The sequence below is a fragment of the Schistocerca americana genome, chromosome 11, assembly GCF_021461395.2.
Source record: "Schistocerca americana isolate TAMUIC-IGC-003095 chromosome 11, iqSchAmer2.1, whole genome shotgun sequence".
NCBI lineage: Eukaryota > Metazoa > Arthropoda > Insecta > Orthoptera > Acrididae > Schistocerca > Schistocerca americana.
In genome coordinates this window covers 57,984,123-57,997,974 of record NC_060129.1, presented here as the reverse complement: position 1 = coordinate 57,997,974, position 13,852 = coordinate 57,984,123, and the positions used below count along the sequence as shown (strand labels likewise).

Genomic DNA, 13,852 nt, shown 5'->3' with positions numbered 1-13,852 from the left:
TTTCAGAAATGCTTCAACCCTTGGCCTGAAAGCCAATGATCATGCCCTTTTGTATGTCAGATAAATCACTCTGTTTTTGCATTACAATGACTGGAGTTTCTTCCGTGTCCTCCCAAAATATTTTATACACTCTGCACTGCTTGTGCCATCATCTGTCATCTGTGAGTGGTTAGTGCTGATATTGAAGGCAGGTGATAATCGCATTGATGTGACTGGGCTGTGTAATACATTCTCAAAGAAATTTACAAATGTTTTTATTTCTGTCATGGTCCTATTACACTTGAAACTTTCATCTTCTTTTTCTTCAATATCTGCTTCTGTTTGAGTAAGTACCATTGTTACATAATTGCTTCTTTCATCAGTCTGTTTAAGCTTCATTTCATATTTTGGAAGCTACATCACTCTTCCTGCATAAATTATTAAAATGTCAAGTTGTAACTTCCTGTCTGGAGCTTGCCTATTTCCAGCTTTGTAAACATTTTGAGATGCAAAACTCATGTACAGGTAGTTTACATCATATGATACATCAAACACTGAAGATCCAGTGACTGTCAGCTACATTTGGCAACACTATCTTACATGAAGATTAGCAAATGATTTCTATCTTTTATTAGTTTTATTTCTGTAATGAATGATGAGGAAATCAAATGGAATGGGGAAGAAGAGAGAGAGGTTCCCCAAGATGACTATGTTTGGTAAATCAAGTCAGTCATAATAGGAAATAAGATATCATTCCATTCCTGCAACAAAAATATGTTACTGAAGAAAAATTCAATACAAAGAACAATAAAGTATTGAAAAACTAACTGATACACCTAACAGTCCCATTGTGAACTTCCAGTGCACGCATATTTGTCAAAGGTTACCTTAAGTGCCACAGGGAAATCATCAATTCTTAGAGAGGATAGTCATATAGGTGACTGACTAGCCAGAGAAATGGCCTGATACTAACACTGATGTGCAGATTGTTCCAAACTATAAAAAATAAATGCAACAAAGGATTTCTAGATTTCTGAGATCAATAAAATATGGCAAAAATGGAGACTATGACTTAATGCCTCAATTTGTTAAATGGTGATAATTTGACAAAAAATACATTGATATGGTTCTTTAAGAGATATCACTAAATAAATTAATTCCAACAAATGTATCCCATCTGGACTACTAGAAGGCAGACAACTTAAGTGTTTGAAGGGACTGAATCATGTATTGTACACTGACTGCTAGTTCCCCTCACATTCATCCATAGTTTCCCCACAGTAATACGAGTCTCTTCCTTTCAAGCATCCTGATACCATGGAGGAAGGTTGTATACTGCACTGCAATATTTCCCATAAAGCCCTTTGCTACTGGATCTATTTCACAAGCTGAATTCTCCAGCCTGGGTAATATATTGACACACACACACACACACACACACACACACACACACACACACACACACACACACACACACACACACACTCTTTTTTCTAAAGTTACAATACGCGTTCTATTAATCACGCTACCTTTGCATCAACTGCAGCTACTGTGTTGTTCCTAAGGAATTGGGAAACGACAAAAATGCAGAAAAACTCTTCACAACATAAGTACAGTTTAGTAGGTAGCTCATTATGCAAAGCATTTCATTAACATCTTAGGAAAATTAGCCAAACTTAGTAACTTCATACCAGCGTTTTAGTTTTCACCACAAAAAATATGTGGTGCTATATTCATGACACTACATCTCATAAAATGAAATGATGTTTAACATATTATAAGTCTGAGAAGCTGTCCCTAAAAGCTTATTTTTTTTTACCTTTGTAAAACTTTACTGTGCAGAAATACTGCTGCTAGCTATCTTAATAATGGACAGTATATCAAAAGTAGAGAGGAATCTTTTCTGTTCTCACTGTATGTGGAAGAAAACGTTTCTTAATTTTCGAACCCACTGGTTATCACAAACTTCTCCGAGTTCCTCAATGAAGCTAAACTCAGAAAAGCTAAAGTGAACGAAATGACTCATATATTCCCATTTTTGTTTTATAGGTTATCAGTATGACAGATTTCCTCTGATGTAAATCAACATTGTTGTCAACCATTTTTATTAAAAACATCAAAGAACACATTATATAACACACACAAAATGTTGTCATCTGAATTACTAGAAACATTTGTTACAAAGCGAAACATGATTACACTCTCCTAGAGACCCAAATGCAGAGGAAGAGCACGGTTCAACATCAAAGTACTACCACTTCAGTAACTATTGCGTCTCATCAACACTGCAGTAGCAGTGGAAGTTGCGTCCCAGTCGTTAGTGTTAGTGATATGACCTGGCATCCTTGTATGCAGATGCCACCAGTGAAGTGTAACTGTAGTAGTCCCACAGTTTGTATTTTCTTTGCATCATCTGAGTTAATGGTTATCAGAATTAACTGAGTTATTGAAGTGCTCAAGTCAGCAGAAAGTTCTTTCCACAATAGAATGTCAGTACGATTTTTCAATATACAATTTTTTGCTGTTGAATGTTTACTTCCATTCCACAAGCAGCGGTAAAGAAACTGCATTAGATGAAGTGTTTCTTATTGAAATAATACTAGCCTACATACGAAACATAGAGAAAATATCCAAAAAAGTATTACGTCATGGACCCAGAGTTTCACCTTATTGGGACTGGATTTGTTTTCCTAAGTTTATAAACATAGATTACTTTGCAGTAGCTTAAAAGTGAACTGCCCTTTGTGTGCTGTACATTAATCATCTTTTTTGGGTGCACAAAAAATTAATATGCAGCATGCTAAAGGCATTTTTCTTTTAAACTACTGCAGGTTATATACAGCTGCTGCCAAGATAGCCATCATAAGAAACTTATCATAGATATCTTTTATGTACAGGAATGAGAGTGGTGTTTAGTTAACTATTACTCTATCTCTTTTCCACTAGATTCTAATAACTTGATGTATTATTTTCCTCCATTTTCTCATCTTCTTGCTAAATACAACAGTAAGTGAAGATTTTCGTTTATTTTCCAAAGATGGGCACTACTTTACCGTGTACATTCCAAGAGCTTCTTACTGATGCATAATATAGTACTATTAATATTCTACCAAAGTAAGCTCTACCACGATTGTAAAAGCATCCTAGTTCCATTGTTCTGGGATTGAAGAAGTGGAGGGAAACTAAAGCCACTTCTGTCATCAACCTACACAGGGTTTTCATAAGCTACAGGATTTTCACAGATTTTTAAATTTTAAAACATACAGATGTATGTGTACATCTGAGACAGCACCAGCAATAGTCTCCTAAAGTAAATCTTGCTATCCTGTATTCCATCTCTTTCCTACGGAATATTCAATACACATTTACTGTGGAACCCATTATTGTGCTGACAAGCAAATGGGTAGTTCTGAATCCTTGTATCTGAAATATACAACTTTCTCAGCAATAATTTGCTTCGCTTTGATACATTCAATGCGAACTCAAACAAAAATTACAAATTTAACTGATATTTTACAAATGTTTACACAGTTATTTATTCACAATCATAACAAAATGGTTATGTCATAGCTCATGAAGACTTTTTGGGTCTTTATCAGTTGTGTTTGCATGCACAACACATGAATATTTGTACTTCCATGGTTTCAAATTATCCTATATTGTTGCTGTCAATACATGTGTCCTCAATACAATTTTATTCACTATGTAAAGAATTAAGTGGTAGCACAGAGCAAAAAAATAAGATTATACCTTTAATTTATGTAGATAACAGTAATATGTAGCTTACCTCATCATCTGTTACACTCAGTGGGTCACATACATCAAGAGAATCATTTGCAGAGGTTAAGACCTGCATAAATTGAAAAGCATTAATGGCAAAATGAAAATATAATGAATTAAGAACACAGTATCATAAGCTATGTTTGTAAATACTACACAGAGAAAAAGACAATTTCACTGTTACATTACTTCTGTCTCATATTTTCATTATAGACAGAAAGTCGGAGCTGTAATATAAACAAAAGCTTGAAGGTGCATCTCAACTATTGCAGAGACAAAGTTACCAACAGAACCACACATTGCTGTTGTCTAGCCAAGTGTTTCACAGTAACCCTAAGTACTCTTAAATGCAGACACAGGGCATCTCCATGCACTCTTATTTAAATCATCGCCACATGGACTGCATGAGTCTCTTTGTGAAACTAGTGTGGCCAACAATCAGGGCATACATTAAAACAAAAGAGAGTGCTTTAATTCCAATATATTTACATAAGCATCACAATACAAACCCTTCCATTGTGTGCTACTTTTTCAAGCTGTTCTGGGTGGACTGTTTCCATTGTCATTTCACTTGAATTGTTTACAAATGAATCACTGTCATCAGAAAAATGATTGTCACTCTTGTGTTCACTTGGACATTCCTCTAAATGTTCCACTGTCTCTTCCTCAGAAAGAACTGTGTGAGAAGAGCTAGCCATTTTGCACCAGCTAACTTGAACATAATAATAGCAACCTTTCTCTCAACACAACTGCTACAGTTCAAGCTAATACAGGGTTCACTACACGGAACTCCTATGCATCTCAGGATGTCTAGTACAGTGAGATTTGAGACAGAAGCTTTGAAAAATTGTGTCAAATGAGACTCAGCAATGGAGTAGAAAACAAAACTTGCAATGTTGAGCACCACTTGCCACAGGAGTGGAAAGGGTTCAATAACATTAGTCTCAATACCATACATGGTTTAAATAATGTAACATAAGCCACTTCATAATCTGTTCCATAAAAACACGGGAGAACTGCCGGATATCAGTAACTTCCTGCCACGATATTTCGGCGCAGAGTCTTCTGGCCATCTTCAGGTGAATGCCACTGTAGTAGTACTGGCGAGTATGCACTGAGCTCGGCTATTTAAAGCCTTCTGAGGTGACACTGCCCATGCGCTGCTCAGCGTGCGCGTTCATAACGGCTCCGTGAGCTGCGCCTTGCGCCCTCTACTGTGAAAGCCTGGTGTATCGGTGTCAGGTCGATTTCCATCTTTATGCAGATAACTACATCGACTACGAAGTTTCTCTATAACAGGATTCCAAGCAGAGTTCAGCTGATAACCGCTATCTCGATTGATGAGAGTCTCGTTGTCAGACAATCTTATTTCCACAGATTCATTGATAATCGAGCTCCAAAAGTTTGATGTATGGGCCAAAATTTTTGTGTCGTCGTAATTCATGGAATGGTCTGTGGAAATACAATGTTCGGCGATTGCGGACTTGGTGGGTTGGAGAAGGTGAGTATGCCATTGGTGTTCCACAATGCGTTCCCGCACAGTTCGTGTTGTTTGCCCTATATATGATTTGCCGCATTCATACGGAATTTTGTAAACACCTGGTTTACGCAGGCCCAGGTCGTCTTTAACGGATCCCACTAGTGATGAAATTTTGGAAGGAGGGCGAAAGATGACTCTCACTTGATACTTTCTCAATATTCTGCCTATCTGTGAAGAAATATTCCCAATAAATGGTAGATAAACAGTCGACCTGAAGGCCTCTTCCTCTTCCTTGTTCCGTCGTTTGTAGGTCTTCATCACTCTGTTCACTTGCCTAGGTGAAAAGCCATTGTTCAAAAATACTTTTTGCAGGTGTTCCAGTTCCGTTTGAAGACTGTCGGCGTCAGAGATAGTATGGGCATGGTGGACCAAGGTTTTGAGAACGCCCATTGTTTGTGCTGGATGGTGGCAACTAGTAGCTTGTAGATACAGGTCTGTATGAGTGGGCTTTCTGTACACCGAGTGACCAAGTGTGCCGTCACTCTTCCGTCGCACCAAGACGTCTAAAAATGACAGACAACCATCTCTCTCTATCTCCAAGGTAAACTTTATGTTTCCATGTATGGAGTTCATGTGATGTAAAAATTCTTGGAGATGGTCCAGACCATGAGGCCACACTATAAAAGTGTCGTCAACGTACCGCCAAAATACTGTCGGTTTAAAAGTGGCAGAATCGAGTGCTCTCTCCTCAAAATCCTCCATAAAAAGATTAGCCACCAGGGGAGACAAAGGGCTCCCCATGGCGACACCATCAGATTGTTCGTAAAATTCGTTGTTAAATATAAAATATGTAGAGGAGAGAATAAGTCACTACTTTGCAGTTGTAGTGACTGAAGTCGACTGATAAAATCACCAGAATTCTTTATGTGATGTGCACACTTGCCTATCATTGGTTTGAGCAAAGATGCCAAGAATTTTGCTAGGTCGTAGGTGGCTGCTCCAATGTTACTCACAATTGGACGTAATGGCACATTTTCCTTGTGGATCTTAGGCAGTTCATATAGCCTAGGTGGAACTGAACTGTTTGGTTTCAGTCTCTTGATGACCTCCTTCGGTAGAGAACTATTTGATAAAACTTCTGCTGTTTTTCGCACTACTCGGCTCGTGGGATCCTTATCGATTTTGTGATACGTTGAATCACATAATAAAACATTGATCTTATTAATATAGTCATCCTTGGTATGAGGACAGCAGCGTTTCCTTTGTCAGATTTTGAGACTACTGTATCCACATCTGCTCGTAAGTTACGGAGGGCTATCCTCTCCATGGGCGAGATGTTATTCTTCATTGGTGCACCCTTGGTCAATACATGGCAAGACTCTCGACGAACTTACTCCGCTTCATCTGTATCAAGACGGCGTACCGCTTCTTCGATGGCACTGATGAAATCCACTAGTGGCGGTGAAACAGGTGTGGGAGCAAAATTCAGTCCTTTTGCTAGCACAGACACACTCGCGTCATCTAAAGTTTTCTCTGTCAAATTAACAACAGATCGTCGAGTTGGAACTTCCTGCTGCATCTGTTTAGAAAGTCTGTCAATCTTGGCAGTTTGCCTCGTCACAGCTTTATCGTGGCTCCAGTTTGCTTTAGCCCATGTCACACCATCCACCCAGTCCACGACAGAGAAGATAGTCTTGCTGCCAATTCCAAATGTATGTGGAACATGTCCTTTGATACAGAATCCAATTCACGCTGAGTAAAACGAATCCTTTCTCCCACCAAAGCCATGCTTGCTTTGCGTTTGATGTTATTTGCAGCAGTGGTATTTATGAAATGCACAATTTTGGCAAACGTTGGAATAATGCCCTTGTCTCTGCACCTTAATAAGAATATCAATGAGCTCAGCAGCCTCGCTCCTCTTTCACATAACTTGTCGAATCTTCAAATACATTCCATCACTTCCTCCCCGTAGAGTTGCTTGATGTGATGTTTAAAGCTTTCCCGGCGTACTGATTGTTCCATAAAAATATTGTCTGACGAGACTCTCATCAATCGAGATAGCGGTTATCAGCTCAACTCTGCTTGGAATCCTGTTGTAGAGAAACTCCGTAGTCGACGTAGTTATCTGCATAAAGATGGAAATCGACCTGACACCGATACGCCAGGATTTCACAGTGGAGGGCGCGAGGCGCAGCTCACGGAGCCGTTATGAACACGCACGCTGAGCAGTGCATGCGCAGTGTCACCTCAGAAGGCTTGAAATTGCGGAGCTCAGCGTGTACTCGCCAGTACCACTACAGTGGCATTCACCTGAAGATGGCCAGAAGACTCTGCGCCAAAATATCGTGGCAGGAAGTTACTGATATCCGGCAGTTCTCCCGTGTTTTTATGGAACAATCAGTATGCCGGGAAAGCTTTAAACATCACACTTCATAATCTACTCCTGCTAATGCTGTCACTCTTTTGAATTACATTTCATAGGTAACTTGTATTTCGTTATGTTTTCAGTGCAAGAATAATGTACTCAGTTGTTGGCTAGAACCATTTTCACATACATTCATTATGAAATAAAGGCACTGCCATACATGTAAAAAGTAAATAAGAAGAGAAAAATTTAGAAACAAGATTTTGATATACATCAGAGCCTAGAAGCATCTTTTTTGTTGACTGTTATTGAAAAATTTATTTTATAATCTTAACAGCCTATGGATCTCCCACTCCAAACTTTTTATGAGAAAGTAACAATTGCTGTTGAGCTACCTGATAGAGAAGGAACTCAGTTAATAGTTTGTGGAACATTCAATACATATTTTTTAAAGGATTTGAACTGGGATAATAACGCATTGGAAACATTACCCCACTCTTAACGATGTGATTCCAGTGTGAATTTTCCAACGTGTATGCACCAAGACAGCACAACACACAAAATGGAAATATTTTGATATACAGAGCTCAGCCTGGGGAAAAATTAAATTTTACCTTATTGTTAAGGTAAGTGAAAATGAACGTAGACTACAATGTGTTCTCACAGTGTATGCGGCTAAATGGCAGACTACAAACTGTCAGTCAGACCTTAGAATGTTTTCTGTCACCTACTGCTTCATTAATTAATGCAATTTATTGATTAAGGTAAAAAATTACCCTAGATTTGGAGTCAACATTACAGTTTACATCCACTTTTAAGTGCCTAGGTAAGTAAATTCAAAGTCTGGGCAAAGGCATGGGCATACCGACATGGTGATAAGTAACAATTGGTTATGGTAACAGTGTGGCTAGAGGCCGACATACACACTCCTTTTAAATGTACATCAAGAGTATGTTTAACTACTATCACATTTAATAACTTTCCTTTACTTGGAATTTTGGCATAAACTCAGAAATATAAATTATTCATTAAAAGTACAAGACAGCTAAATGTATTCCTGTAATATATTAATGAAAGTTATTGTAGGACAGAGTTTTTATCAGCCTACATAATTTATAAGAATATGGACTTGTATTAAATGTGAATTTACAGCATCTATCAAATATATGTATTACACAAAATGACTCCTAATAAGAAGGGTTACTAAAGATATTACACATATTGCTACAAGAACTGTTACAGTTCTACTCTGGACAGTCAGTAAATAGTCTGCAAATAACTGAACATAACCATAGTATAATAATGCAAGACTACAGGAAAATTACTAGCAGCTAATCTATGCTTCCTTAACTAATGCACCATTTACATTCCAAAATTTGCCAATGATATAATTTTACACCACATGCAATTCATCTGCAAAGTCAATACTCACAAAATTCTCACTTTCTTCTGCTTCCAAATTTAATTCTGGAGGCTCCTTGATAGAACCAAGGGACCCTGAGATTACTAATGGATCTTCAAGACACTGAAAAATGAAAATATAATCTCAATTATAATATATTGTACACTCCTGTACATATATCACATGACACTGAATATGTTCTTACGAATACCATCATGATTCTAATCATCAATGATTATAATTCTGTATTATTGAGGAGAGACAACTAAACCAGTTTGCTGGCCAGCTATTCTACTACCACATATACATATGAGGTTATTCCAGTGCCACACAACACAATGGCCTTTCCCGTAAGATTCCAACAGGGCTTTCTCTTATGTAACACATTTCATATAATTAACAGACCTGGAATAGACACTGGCCTCACATCCTGCTTCTAGCAACACTATTAGCTATGTTTCAGTCAGTAATCTTTAAAGAAAGACTTAATTCAACCATAACTTCTGGGATCCATAAACTACGTGCATTTCCTGCGGCCTCCTTGTCCTTACAGCTTTTGTCTGAATGGCTTCAGGTATGCATGTCAAATGTCCAGCCCACTGAAGTCTTCTACAGCTGAAACGCAGTGCTGTTTCCAGCTTTCAAGTGCTGAGTGCAAACAACTGCATGCACGAACAGTAGCTGTCTACAGAGCTGTGACAACAGTGAGACATTGCTACAAAGATGTTTACAAAACTACATTACATTAGTAGTTGACGTAGGTGTATAAAGCTACCACACGCAGTCCACTGCAATCATCAGTGATCAACTTATGCAGACTCAACTGCACTCTTCAGTTCCTTGACAACAACAGGCTTTCTTGTGAATCTATGGCAATTTCTGCTACTTGTTCATCTTCTTGTCCACCAATATTAATCATGCAATGAACCAAATATCTTCACCAATATTTTATGCAAAGTAACAGTTCTTGTCAAATTTCTTTCACACACTAAAGCCATCAGCTTCATGTAGGTCCAATCAAACCATAACTATTATATTCCTAGATTTTAGAATTTTTTTAAAATAGTGTGCAAAACTATTATTTTCTTATGCTAGCAATTGATCAGTGATGCACACTTTTATATTCATATTTAAGCTACTGTTTTCAGACGTGTTACTTTTACATTAGATAATTTTGCATCGTTAATCCTCTGACTGTTATGTACACGACTTGGTAGCTATGCCCTTTGGCGCTGCAGCACCATCCTTCCAGCCACGCATTGGTTGCTGAATCCTGTTCATGCATCCACAATTTGTCAGCTTTGTGTTTTATAGTATCGTTTCCATCTATGGCCATCAAAAAAGTCAACAGGAGCAGTTTCACTACCACACCATGCATGGCACAGCAATGTGTAGTTTAGGACTGATGGCAGAACTGAGCCTCTGCAGATGTTACATGGAGAGGGGCGTAGGTGGCTGGTTCCCACACTATGCAACAGGCAACAGATCACCTGGCAAGATGCAGTTTGTGCACATATAGCATGGAGCTGAATCTTACACTAGACAGTGATTCCACTTTTATTCATTTACATAGTCCAATATTAATGAACATTTGTAATATGCAATAATATGTAAGTATGAATTCACCACATAAATTTCAAGTCAGTAGTTTTCACAGTCCTGAAAGTGTGGTCGGAACGAATCAGAAGTGTATGTGAAGAATGAATCTTGAATTTAGCGAGCATGTCCTGGAATAGTAGAGAGAGTCATACACTCTGATTCAGTGGAATAAATATGAAAATTGTCAGTAACTTGTAATGGCTCTGGGAAATGTGGTATTTTCTACTGGATTTGTCGATACCAAATTGTGAATGTTTTCTTTTTTTTTTTTGTCAGAATTTTTATTATAATTTGCCTTATTATATGTTAATTTACTTATATTTTTGAGAGTGAAAGCATATTGATTACTATTAGTAAATGTATCGAAGAATAGCAAAGAGACTGATTACAAGTGGAAGCTTGTGTGTTGTGTAAAATGTGTTTGACGCTGGAGTCGTCTTTGACTATAGTTAGTCGGCAGTTAACTCTTGGTGTGTGTTGACGGTCGAACAATGTGAAGGTCGCCATCATAAATAATTTTGAATTATGTTAATATTTTTTTATATAAACTATAAGAAGAAACTACATTCAAAGAAATGGTATTTGAAGCACCAAAAATGAGCCAAACACACTGAACCAGGTCATTTCTGCGGCCGACAAAGATCCAATGTGGAATCATACTTCCATTAGCCAACTGAAGCCAAGACTAATATCGCCTTGTATACATCTAACGGAAAAGGTACTGTCACGAAATATGCCAAATTTAAGTAAATAAAAAATAGTGAGCATATTCCAACTTTGTGTCTCAGCCGGGATAGTATATTTCAACTGGGGACTGTAGCCGGGATTTTGTGTTCACGAGATCTTCAAGTGCTATGAGGAAGAAAATTTGTGTGTGTTCATACCAGTTTTTTCAGAATGTGTGTTACAGTATTTGTGTTCATCGGGAAGTAAAAGTTTTGGAGAAGAAATGTTTCGGCAAAAAATATAATTTTCGACAGAAGAAAATACTTCAAGAATTTGGTCAATAATCACATGGATGGAAAACGTGGATTTGCAACAGTACAAGAGTGTTCCAGATAAGTCACGAAACCCTCGTATTTTGTTAAAACAATATTTTTTATCTTGTTTTGTATTGTTGTGTATAATTTTTTTTTTCACAATGACTTATGAGATTTTTGAGAGTATTGTGCCTAAAGTAGAAAGTAGTAATTTAATACACTTCGAAAATCAGGACAGGTCAAATGAAACAGAAAGAACCGATCAATTTGATTTAAAAAGTTTTCTTGTAAATTTCACGAAAGAAATTAAACAATCAGTTGATGACAATAAGACTTACTGGGATGAAAAAATTGATAACATTTTGTTGCAAGTCCAAGCAGTTAATACCCAAGTGGGTGATCTTTCGAACAGAGTTGGCAGTGTTGAGGAAAAAATTGAATCTGTGGAAGCAAAAGTAAATGAAATTGATGCTAAATTGAGCAGTGAAATTAATACTGTAAAAAATGAGTTACTGGTAGATAGGGAAAGAAATTTAATTGATTTTAATGAGACAAAAGGGGAAATTAAAAATTTGGATGAGAATACAAAAGTTTTGGTTAAAAATGTAGAACAAGAAACTGACAATCGTTTGGTTACTTTAGAAAAAAAAGTAGAGTGCAATGATTTAGAAAACAAAAAATCTGTCAAAGAACTTAGCGAAAAATTTGAAAGTTTTGACACTGAATTTCAAAGCAAAAATCACAATGTCAACAAATGCAATCTTGTATCTAATATTCCAGTGAAGCACTTTTCGTTAGATGGACCCTTACATCCCGTTGATTTTATACAGTATTGTAAGGATTGTTTTTTACCTCACTCACCAGATGATATGAAAATTATATTTGTGAAAAAATTCTTGGAAGGGGAAGCTTTGACTTGGGCAAACCAGATTGTAACTGTGGGGATGACCTTTTCAGAATTTGAATCAAAATATCTGGAAAATATTTGGGATGATCTTAAACTAGAATCAAAAGTGAATTTTTGAATGGGAGAAGCTATAGAGAATCAGATGGGAGCATGAAACAATTTTGCAAAAGTGAACTTCAAAAACTCATTCATTTAACAAAACCTTTGGATGACTTGACCAAAATTGATACCATAACGAGAAGATTGCCATCAGCAATGCAGTTGAGTTTAGTTCATTGTCCTGATAGTAATGTTGAGCAGCTTCTCAATTATATTGAAAAATTGGATAGGGCAACAACAAGAACACACAGTGGGTTTACTCAGAAAGGTAATGATCAAAATTGGGGAAATGATAAATTTCAAAAAAGGGAACAAAACAATTATCATGGTGTCAGTCAAAATTCAGGGGGATATAACAATTTTCAAAAGAAGGACCATAATTTTTATCCAAAACAAGAACAACATTTTCGCGGAAATAATCAACAAAATAGAGAACACTTTAGGGATCAAAATCACAGAAATTTTGCTAGAGATCAGTACAATAGAAACTACCAACAATCAGGTAATGTTTGGCATAGGAATGGGAACAGAAATGTTGATCAGAGGCATTGGCAGATCCATAATCAGCAGTTCAAGCAGGAACAAGTTGTAATTGAGGAAATAAAAAACGAGTAGACGCCCCCTTGAAGGTCCCCAAGGTTGAGGCAGAAGGTGAGCATGAAGAAAGGACCAATGGATGTGACTATCATAAACCCAAACATGACAGTTCCAAACCTAAGCTATCACATGAGGTTATTAGTTGTTACTTATTGAAAAAATTTCAAGAGGAAAATAATGATATTGATAAATATAAAATTTTCAGTACACAAGAACATACAGTAGATAAAAGTAATTGTGATTCATTTAATTTGACAGAGTTTTACACTTGGGCAGAAAAGAACAACACTTTGTCAGATGATGTAATTTGTAGTAGTTCAGAGATGTGTGTGAATGAAAGAAAGAATGCATACTGTGAGAATGAAAATATTGGTGAAAGGGATCTGGTAACTTTAGAGAGGGGGAAATTATATTTTGAGGGATAATTTGAATGTGTATGACCTGAATATGTATAATGATAATGATGTTGATGATGAAGTTGATAATGATGGTAATGATATTGATGATAATGTTGAGGAAAGGTGTTTCATTAGTTTAAATAGGGAGTTGGGTATACACATGGTTGAAAATGGATTAAATAGTGAGAATATTATAGAAATTCCCAGGGATGTTACCAGGATGAATAAGGCTCACAAACTGGGTGTATGTGAAAGTGTGAATTTTG

The 13,852-nt window shown here is 36.9% G+C and overlaps 1 protein-coding gene across 4 annotated transcripts in view; it reads right to left on the bottom strand.

The window, feature by feature from the left end:
• Positions 1-13,852, bottom strand: part of LOC124553716 (zinc finger protein 708-like) — a 224,135-nt gene that overhangs the window by 65,262 nt on the left and 145,021 nt on the right. For all 4 annotated transcript variants that reach the window (XM_047127616.1, XM_047127619.1, XM_047127617.1 and 1 more), the window contains exons 5-6: positions 9,037-9,129; positions 3,767-3,829 (exon numbers count right to left, since the gene is read on the bottom strand). In XM_047127616.1, the coding sequence (XP_046983572.1) occupies positions 3,767-3,829; positions 9,037-9,129 (156 nt within the window). The remainder of the gene's footprint in view (positions 1-3,766; positions 3,830-9,036; positions 9,130-13,852) is intronic.